Source organism: Sinohyriopsis cumingii, chromosome 11 (genome assembly GCF_028554795.1).
Source record: "Sinohyriopsis cumingii isolate HCF-2022 chromosome 11, ASM2855479v2, whole genome shotgun sequence".
NCBI classification, from domain to species: domain Eukaryota; kingdom Metazoa; phylum Mollusca; class Bivalvia; order Unionida; family Unionidae; genus Sinohyriopsis; species Sinohyriopsis cumingii.
The window spans coordinates 83,741,528-83,752,624 of record NC_142971.1 but is presented as its reverse complement, the minus strand read 5'-3'; the positions used below and the strand labels follow the sequence as shown (position 1 = coordinate 83,752,624).

The window sequence follows — 11,097 nt, the reverse complement described above, 5'->3', positions numbered from 1 at the left end:
TGAAAACCTTCACCATTCCCAAGGGACAGCGATCCATGATCGAAGATCATCTGTTCCAAGGACAGTTACCCAAACGTTTGATCGTTGGTATGGTCGAGAATGAAGCCTTCAACGGAGCTTTGGCTAAAAATCCTTTCCACTTTAAACACTTCAACGTGTCCAAGATTGAAGTCAGTCGCGATGGCAAGAGCTTGTGTACCCGACCTTTCGAATCTGACTTTATCAACAAAAATTACTTGAGGTCGTACTTGTCCCTGTACGAAGCCACCGGACAGTTAGGAACCAACACCAGTCACGGCATTACGTACGAAGATTACGCAGATGGCTTCGCTTTGTGGGCTTTCGATTTCACTCCAGACCAAGGCAGCGATGAGGGACATTTCCACCCTATAAAATCTGGCCAGATTCGTGTGGAACTTCAATTTACTAATGCTCTACCAGAGACGGTGAACGTCATCCTGTATGCAGAATTCGAGAATACCATAGAAATCAACAGTTTGAGAGAAGTTATTCTAGATTACTAGAAGCCATGGAAGACTATTATCCCTCTTTACCTAGTGGAGAAACTTTGGAGATGGAATGTAAGGAGACCGTGGAAGGAGAATCCCAAGACAAAGACGAAGAAGTTGTCATGATGAAGTCAAGATGGCCAGAACAAGAAGCCCATTTAGTCTCCTGTTTTGCGAAACACTTGGTCGAAAAAATGACAGAATTGATCAAAAAAGAGTGCTATGGATGTCAAAACGATCATCCCAGTCAAATTCAACACGATAAATGCCTGATGTTGAGTCAAGAAGAAAAATTGGACGAGTATCTGGACGATGCTTGGAGTCTCATCTCGGACGAAGTCGTGTTGCATCAGTGGTATAAAGACTTGCGTGAACATTCTTGTCCACCATTAACCACTCAAGAGATCCATCGTATCGAAGCTCTCCTGAATCAGAGTGAGGAGACGAAACGAAGAAACGGTTATTTGTCAGACATTTTCAAGCAAAAAGTCAGGATCGAATTGATGACTTATTATTACCTGTGAAGAAGAAGAAAAACAAAACGTGGATACCTGGGAACTTTATTACCTTTTGAACCACAGTTCGTATACGGCTTCTTGGAATCCTGTCGTCTGTGCTAAAGATGAACTCCCTCATCGCAAACCTCAAGACCATCAAGCTTATGTGATCAACACGGACGACAGTCATCTCCCAGGAACCCACTGGGTAGCCGTTTACTTTCCTCAAGAAGGATGTGTGGAATATTTCGATTCGTACGGATTACCCCCTTTGGAAGACGATATCATTGACTTTATGAGAAGAAATGCTCAGACCACCCGATTCAATAATGTGAAATTACAAGGCACAGATTCCTTGGTGTGTGGACAATATTGTGTGTATTTTCTGCATCATCGCAGCCTGGGCTATTCCTTAGAACATTTAGTGACTCATTTTGATCCTCGTTCTTCTTCTAGAAACGATGTGAAAGTAGATCGATGGTTTTGTGACCAGTATGCTTATCTTTTGTCTCAAGCTAGGAAACGTAGTGTCCATCAATGGCCTAATGACTTCCAACAGTGGAAATCACAATTTCATTCACAACGTTGTCAGCCCTGTTTAAAGTAGAGTGTGAATTGAGAAAAAATGCTTGTCATTAGAAAAAAAATGTTTGATGTTATAATGTTGGATTATTGTTAAAAATGTTAGAGTTGTTGTTGGTTAGTGTTAAGAGATTTTTTGAATAAAAATGTTGTGTTCTGAAAAAAAAATGCCTTTGTCGTTTGTTTGGCTATAAGAATGTTTGATTCATGCTCTTTGACTTCTTACTATCCCTCTCATGACACTCATTGAACGTTGCAGCTCGAAAACCGTGGAGGGATGTTTTCCTTCACGTCCGCGCTTTGACTTTAAGAACCGGGGTAGTTTCCAGTCTAACCATCCATTGTCGACTCATCCTCCTACGAAGATGTGCTCCAAACTAGCTAAGCTAAACGAAGCCTACGTGAATTTGCATAGGGTCAGACACAGTCTGATACCGAAGCCAGAAAAGATAGAGAATGTGAGAATGTTAAAAGTCACTGAAGACCTGATAGAAGAGCTCTTCAGAGAAGAAGTGAACAGGGAGAAAGAAGAATGGACAGAGAAGTACAGACTTCAGAGACAGCAGCAACAGCAGCAACAGCAACAACAGCAGCAGCAACAGCAACAACAGCAGCAGCAACAACAACCTGAACCTGACAGAGGCTTTGTCGATTGCCGTATCGACACCAAAGAGTTCTTCTTCTCTTTCCGAAGAAGCAGACCTATCGCCAGAAAGTCTATCCTCAGAGGACATCGCATTCTTAGAAACTAAAAGATTGCCATAGCAAACAAAAAAAAAAACAAAAAAAACAGTCCTTTTCAGGGCTACCCCAATACTCTAGAAAAGAAATAACCATCGATTTGCCAATGTGTGTAGGTAGAGTAGTGTGAATATAAACACTAACTCTTTTTAATAGTGTGAGGGTATGTGTTTGTGTATAGGATTGTGTGTTTGTAAGTGCTCAAGTACGTTGGTGTGGATAGTAGATTAAGATGATGTTTTTTTGGCTGTTAGAGGTGTGGGGAGAGTAGATTTGGGGTTGGATTGGATTGCTTTGCGTATGTGAATAGTATATTATTTGTTTAACAAAATTTTTTAGAATAGTGATGGGTAGCATAAAAAAGTGAGTGAGTGTTTCTTTTAGGTCCGCGCGTTGTTTGGTCATGATCTAGGTAAGATCCATTTAATGTTTTTAGGGGGATGTTTTCCTTCACGTCCGCGCTTTCACTATAAATTGAAACTCGCTGGACAGTCTAGCTACCCTGTTCATTCGTTGACAAAACAATGAATACCAGAATTGTGAAACTGCTAGAACTCCAGATGCACCTGGAATATGCCAGGCGCATCCTAAATGAACTGGCCGCGGAGGCCATTGTAGAAGAAGCAAGAATGAAAGAGGAGGAGGAAGAAAGAAGATGAAAAGAAGAGGAGGAGAGAAGAAACAAAGAAGAGGAGAGAGGAAATTTCAGAATCCCAGAGACAGAAAATTGGGATTCTGAAGCCACATATCCCGCCTCTGCACTCCCAAGAAGAAAGGTGAAAGGAGACTGGGGAAGAAGACAATTGTGTGGCGCCAGGCCAGGAAGGTGCCATCATTAGATAGGTGCATCTGGAGTTCAAAACAAAAACCAACGGCCCTTTTCAGGGCTACCCAATACTCTAGAAAAGAAATAACCATCAATTTGCCAATGTGTGTAGGTAGAGTAGTGTGAATATAAACACTGACTCTTTTTTATAGTGTGAGGGTATGTATTTGTGTGTTTGTGTTTGTAAGCGCTCACGTAAGTTTGTGTGAATAGTAGATTATGGGTTGGTTTATTGTTTCTTAGCGTATGTAGAGAGTATAGTTTGGGTTTTGTAAAAGCTAAAGTAGGATTGTGTGGATAGTAGATTATGGATTAGGTTTTAATGATTTGCGTGTGTAAATAGTAGATTTGGGGATTGTTCATTGATGGTTCACGTATGTGGATAGTAGATTATATGAAATGAGAAAAGTAGGGGGATGTTTTCCTTCACGTCCGCGCGTTGTTTGGTCATGATCTAGGTAAGATCAATTTTATGTTTTTAGGGGATGTTTTCCTTCACGTCCGTACTTTAACTATAAGAACCCACAAGGTTTGATGTTCGAACCATTCTACGGAATAATAAAAACGAAGATGGTGGTTGCAAGTGCGTTGTTCAACAATTTGGTACATATATACAATTGGATAATGGATGGTATCTATGTAGTGGAGAGACTAGAAAAAGAATGGAAGTTAGCAGAGTATCTGGACTACGCTAAATGCCTAAACGTAGCAAAAGAAGTGATAGCAGAAATGATAGAAGAGGAGGAAATGAGATTGAGAGGTATGATAAATCCCACCTATGTCAGAGTGGGAAGCCTAAAGGAAGCACTTGACAATGCAAGCAAAGTCAGGTGCTTTCTTGAAAATATGTCACATGGGACAGAGTGCTCTTTTGTGGAGAGAGGTCAGGACAGACTGAAGAAAGGAGAGGAGTTGATGAGAAAAGTGATGGAGGTAGAGGTAAAGAAGATTAAAGAGAGATGGAATAAAGAAAGAAAAGATCAGGAAAACAAAAAGAAACAGGCTGATTTTGAAAGACTAAATCAGAATTGGATCAAAGTCCAGGAAAAGTTTAGAGCCTTGGGCCAACCAGACTGGATGCCAGAGGAGAGAAAGAAGAAGAAAGGAATAATGGAAAAAGTGAGGACTTGGTGGAAGAAGTGGAGGAGTTAGAAGAAGAGGAAGAAGAAGAAGAAGAAGAAGAAACCCAAAGGCCCTTTTCAGGGCCACCCACATTTCTCGAAAAGAGATAGCCTTTCGATTGCCTACCCCTTTTTTTATTTTTTATTTTTAAAAAAAATCCCATGTTCAATTCCCCTTGTCCCTAAAGTAGTTTTTTTTTCTAACATGTTCAATTCCCCTTTGTCCCTAGACAAACCCAAACTCTATTCCCATGTTCAATTCCCCTTGTCCCTAGACAGACCCAAACTCTATTCGCCATGTTCAATTGCCTTTGTCCCTAGAATCGATATTTTTTTCCATTGTTCGAATGCCTTTGTCGCTAAAATGGATATTTCCTTTTTTTTCCTTTCTCCAATGTTAAATTCCATTGTCGCTAATCTTACCCAGGGTTTTTTGCCCATGTTAAATTTCCATTGTCGCTAATCTTACCCAGGGTGGTTAATGTTAAATTTCCATTGTCGCTAATCTTACCCAGGGGGTGTTTTTAATGCTAATTCCCATTGTCGCTAATCTCACCCCATTCACTACTTTAGTTTAAACCATAGAGTCGTAAAAGATAGATGGATAATTTGAGGACACTGTCCCTGTAATTACGTATTGTGCGATTATATGTCAGCAAAGCAACTCTAGAATATAAAGTTCTTTATTAAACAAGGTGGCTATATATAAGATAATAACAGTAATCAATTCAAATGTAATGATGCATCACATAATTGGGTATATTTTAACGTGTATTCAATGAGCGGTGTAATCCGCTGCAACTGAGAAAAAGTCAAGAAAATTAATGAGGCTGTCGAAAAAAGTCGATGACAAACTGGCAATAATTGTTGGGTTTTTCATGATTCACAAGATAGGTGGCAGAAAACCAGATCAAGTACGACCTTATGCCAATGGAATCGTTAGCAGGGTCTGTCATGTTCTCCACTTCTTGCGGTTGATCAATGTTCTTCACAGCAGTAGAGTGAGGTAAGGGCTATAAACTCACCAGCAGAATAAGCATCAATAGTATCCATGTATACTCACCGCTCTACCATGACTGTATCATATGCATAGTACAACCGACATAATCAGCGTATATTCAAATCTCTATCATGTCTATGTGATGTGCAAGTTTCTATCATGTGTATGTGATATGCATATCTCTATCATGTATATGTGATATCCATGTCTATATCGTATGTGATATGCATATCGCTATGATGTCTATGTGATATGCATGTCTCTATTATGTCTATGTGATATGCATGTCTCTATCATGTCTATGTGTTATGCATGTCACTATCATGTCTATGCGATATGCATGTCTCTATCATGTATATGTGATGTGCATATCACTATCATGTTTATGTGATATGCATGTCTCTATCATGTCTATGTGATATGCATGTCTATATCGTGTCTAGGTGATATACATTTCTCTATCATGTCTATGTGATATGCATGTCTCTATGATGTGTATGTGATGTGCATGTCTATATCATGTCTATGTGATGTGCATGTCTCTATCATGTCTATGTGATATGCATGTCTCTATCATGTCTATGTGATATGCATGTCTCTATCATGTCTATGTGATATGCATGTCTCTATCATGTCTATGTGATATGCATGTCTCTATCATGTCTCTGTGGTATGCATTCCTCTATCATGTCTATCATGTCTGTGATATGCATGTCTCTATCATGTCTATGTGATATGCATGTCTCTATCATGTCTATGTGATATGCATGATACACACATAGTTATCAATGCATACTTAAGTCTCTACCATACCACGTATATGTTAAATGCATGGTACACATAATTATCAATGCATACTTAAGCCTCAACCATACCACGTATATGTTATATGCATGGTATACATAATTATCAACGCATACTCAAGTCTCTACCATACCATGTCTATGTGATATGCATGTCTCTATCATGGCTATGTGATATGCATGATACACAAAGAATTATCAAAGCATCCTTTGTCTCTAACAGGACTATGTGATATGTATGTTACACACATAATTATCAATCTATACTCAAGTCTCTACCTTACCATGTCTATGTGATATGCATGTTACACGCATAATTATAAATCCTTACTCATGTCTGTACCATACCATGTCGATATGCATGTTACACAAAGAATTATCAAAGCATCCTTTGTCTCTAACATGACTATGTGATATGCATGGTACACACATAATTATCAATCCATACTCAAGTCTATACCATACCCTGTCTATGTGATATGCATGTTACACACATAATTATCAATACATATTTGTGTCTCTACCATATCATGTATATGTGCTATGTATGGTACACACGGCATTATCAATATCTGCTTAAGCCTCTACCATGACTGAATTATACACATATTACACATGGCTGTGTCAATGCATGTTTGGAAGTGAAATGAAACATGTTCTTTAAACTATGTCGAAAGTTTATAGCTTGCTTTTTAAGGTCGTTGCCTAAATAAAGCGAGAATAAAACAGTGACAAGTTAAATTCCACCTTCAAAGATTTATGTCCTACTTACATAGGGTAATTTCCTTTTTGAGTGTTTCAAACCCATGCCGCCATTTTATCATTACAATGGTCCTATTATTCAGATGGCAAAGGTCAAAATACTTTATAATTATCACGACATTATATGAAACGTTTTCATTCATATGAATTCAATGTTATTTAAAACATTTCCCTGAATAACAACAGAAACGTTTTAGTACAGTTTACACTTCTCAGACAATCGATTTTAATAAGTTCCTTGGCATTTCAAAAAAGGTGTGCTATTTCTAATACTTTTATATATTTGTCGTAATGTCTTTCGATCTTTCCGACATCTGAAAGCACTCACAAACACGCTGACGATGAATTCCCTAAATTGCGAGTTGAAAAACCCGTAGATAAAGGGGTTGCTGGCACTATTCAGAAAGTAAGAATGGACCCCAATTGTGAAAAGCACCAGCTGCCAGTCTGTTATCCGGTTGACTAAGTAATCCAATGAGAAACTCTGCCATACAGCCAGACCGAGATAAGGGAGAAAACTCACAATGAATATTACAGTAATCAGAAGCATGATCGTCGTGTATTTATCAGTGGTTATATCTCTGGACTTCTTTTGAGTGGAAGGAGACACAAATCTGGACCCGTTAACAATTTTTATGACACATTTTTTGGCATTTTGATCTACAGTCTCCACACTTTCACTGAGATCGATTGAATTATGTTCAGGTTTATGCTGCAACCCAATATCATCCTGTTTTTTGGATTCAACGACGATGTTACTTTCTTGATTGTGCAAACTTTTCTCTTGGACAAGATTTGTACAATTTAATTTGACGCATAACATGACCTTTGTTGAGTTATATTTTGTTTCGACATTAGGTATCTCCTTTTGAATGTTTTGTTTCATTTCTGCATCATTATTCTGTTTCGATGTAACGCTTGATATGCTGGTCTCCGTGCTGTTGTCTTGAAGATTTGGTAAGACCTCTTGTTCGCTTGACCTTTCTAGCGGGTTCTGGCACTTCTGTCGGAATTTTTTTCCTCTAATCAACTGTCTGTATACCAAGAAATAAAGTACAATTATAGCCAAGCTTGCGAAAACAAACAGCAAAATATGGAGGGCACAGAAAGAAAGTAAATAAATTCGTACGGACTCGCTCTTGACTGTTGTGCAATCGTATCCTTGGATGATATAGGATCCATTAATGGGTACGTCTACTGGTACAACTGAGAAAAAAAGGAAACCTGGCCAGGAAATCGCAAAGGCTATTACTGTGGAAATAACGCATAAGAGTTTTGCCTGCAAAACCGTGATCTGTTTCCTGAACGGAAGACAAATTCTTCTGTATCGTTCCGTCGCTATGGCTATGAGGATAAATACAGATGACATTGTGAATATCACAGTTGATGTTCGTAGTACCTTACAAACAGTAGCATTTGGAAACATGTAGAAAAACCGGATGTCCACTATTTCCATTGGCATAGAAATAGTACAGCTCATTAGGTCCAATATTGCTAATCCGACAATAAAGCATGAAGTGGGAGTAACCTTTGACTTACACCCGTAAAAATAACAAACAAATGCATTGCCGATGAATCCCGTGAACATCAATAATCCCATGTATATGAAAGCTGGAATGTGCAAAATGGCTTTCTCGTCACTCAGTTTCTGCAGAAGATCTATAACAGAGGAGTTATTCATTCTGATGCCTTTTCTACTTCAGTCTAATAAGTTCTGGAAAAAATACAGAATGCTAATTGGTAGAAAATTTATTGAACGTAATATGAATGTAAATGAATGCACATATGCGGTAAACAATGATCGTTGCATTTCAAGGAATGGACGACGTGTGATGAGATGTGATTTGGATTTTTAACATTCGTTTTAACAATTGTTTAGTAATATCGATACGATGTATGCAAATGTGGCAGTTTATAGTGATGTCTTATCCTGACACCAGGCCGACCAGTCCTAACACTAACCTCTTAATGCCGAACGCCCAGCGAGGCAGCTGTTAGTACCTGTTTTTTTAAAAGTCTTTTGCATGACTCCGACGGGGATTGAACCAACGACCTCTCACATCCGAGGCGGACGCTCTAACCAGTCATGGTCACTTTGATTAAGATAAGGTTGGAGTCGTGGTCACTTTGATGAGGCTTAAGTCAGAGTCATTGAATATGATAAAACCCGAGTAATAGCCGATGTGATTATGATAGGTTCGGTTGCGGTAACCTTGATTGGGGTAAAGTTAGATTCTTTGTCCCTTCGTGAAATATAAAGTTAGAACTAAGGTCACTTGATAAGCTGAAGTTCGAATCATGGTCACTGTTGTCAGGGTAAAGTAATAATAATATCAGTTTCAAGATTGCCTTCAATTTATTGTCTCTCTAGTCATACATCGTTCTAATATATCATATTTAATGGTGGATCTGACGGTGAATACGTATTTATTCTTGGGACGGACGTATGAGCTCAGAAATGTTCGAGAATAGATCTGGAAGACTTCGAAGATTCTCAATAATGTGGATGCTAATATTTAGCTCTAGTTTCCATTATGACATCTTCATCCTTACTTCCATCCTAGCATTTCCACATTAATTTCCATCTTACCATTTCCACATTAATTTCCATCCTACCATTTCCACATTAATTTCCATCCTACCATTTCCACATTAATTTCAATCTTAAAATTTCCAGCTTAATTTTAATCCTGAAACGTATTCGTCCTACGTATGGATTGGTGGAGCTGGATGTGGTCGATCATTTTAAATTGAGATCAAAATAATACATGAGGTTAAAATCTTGATTTTGAGATATATTTATATTGCAAAACTTACTATTCGTAGATTTGTATCTTCCTGACAAAGCATGGAAAAAATAAATCTGATGTAACTTAATTCAGTTTACGCATGGATGATCAGTGCAGCAAGATTGTTTTCCACTAAGAATATTGCCAGCCAAATCCACAGAAATGTCATTGTCATCATAAAAATTCAACCTCAACTCTGCCATTAGCTGTAAAATCCACATTAAGTGTCTGATATACGTTATTAATGAAATAGCTGCTATATGGTGAATACAATATTTATTATGTACCTGAGATTCCCTTTTGGTTACCTATATAGTATACGTTTACTTACCTTTATAGTATTGTCATAAAATGTTTGAACACTACATTCCATAACATCTGTGTTATAATGTCCACAAGTACACTTCTTACTCAACGCACAGTCATACGTCTGAATAAATTTATGATCGACTCATCTATACATATTCAGTGTATCTTCGTATACTATGACCTTGTTGTGTTTACGAACTTCAAATACACATGAATAAAAATAACTTTACCACACCTTCCTATGCCATATCCGAGTGCACACTCGAGCTAAGTTTTGATGTCATTCTTAAATATTGTGTTGCTTCATGTTATGTAAAGGGATCTGCTAAACTCCTCGTTATTTTTAAATTAAATTAATTGCGATGTTAAAAACTATACTTGCTTCATCTGCGTAATTAATTAAACATACCTATATATTTGTTCCGGTAGCGACGTCATATCATCAGCATGGTTAAACGTTTGTATTTAAGATTTTTTAGATACATCAAGCTGGAGCGGACAACGTACATTGTTTTATCTTCAGGTTCTTACAACCAAATTTAATTAAACATGTTGATGTTGGTTTTTGCAAAAGAAATATATATACACATCGCTTCCACACGCCTGTTGGTGAGATTTTTGTTACCTTCAAGCTTTTGAAACAAAGGAGAGGTTTTAGAGTAAAGACTATTATTTGTTAATATCATTAAGCAAATCCTTCGCTTCCAATTACTTTCCTCACTGCGAATTGGTAAATGTCACAACAGTTTAACTATGCCTGTTCCTCGTTTGTTTCGTTTTTACACTGGACAATACAAATCAAATATATAGGATAGAAAAAGCTCATGTAACCACTACATGCTTTAGAAATTTTGTTTTAGAAAGCACACGATGACCAGATGAATGGACGCCACTATTGCAATCATTCTGCAACGATTATAACGCAAAACCTTTCTTCTTTCTAAAAATGTTTACAATCTTAAACTATATTATCAACTTTTTATTATTATTTTGGTAGCGTTTGTATCCTAAATTATTGGCCCGCTCTCGAAATAATGTTCTTTATGCGCTACAATGATGTTCGTTCTCAACTATCACTGACTGGTAGAATACAATGGTTTCTAGCTTCGTGGATTACTGAACGTGCATAGACACTTTTCATCAATGTAAGAATTTCTT

At 37.7% G+C, this 11,097-nt stretch overlaps 1 protein-coding gene across 1 annotated transcript; it reads right to left on the bottom strand.

Annotated features, from left to right (window-relative positions):
- Window positions 1–4,943: 4,943 nt before the first annotated feature.
- LOC149788879 (uncharacterized) lies at window positions 4,944–10,115 on the bottom strand. The gene is made up of 2 exons (XM_089975018.1): window positions 9,962–10,115; window positions 4,944–8,555 (listed from the first exon to the last, which is right to left on the bottom strand). Exon 2 carries the CDS (start codon window positions 8,520–8,522, stop codon window positions 7,068–7,070), a length of 1,455 nt encoding a protein of 484 aa, XP_089831144.1. The 5' UTR covers window positions 8,523–8,555; window positions 9,962–10,115; the 3' UTR covers window positions 4,944–7,067.
- Window positions 10,116–11,097: the final 982 nt, after the last annotated feature.

What these genes read in the sequence shown, in the direction of transcription:
- LOC149788879 (XM_089975018.1), bottom strand. Translation starts at nt 8,522, where the DNA reads ATGAATAACTCCTCTGTTATAGATCTTCTGCAGAAACTGAGTGACGAG.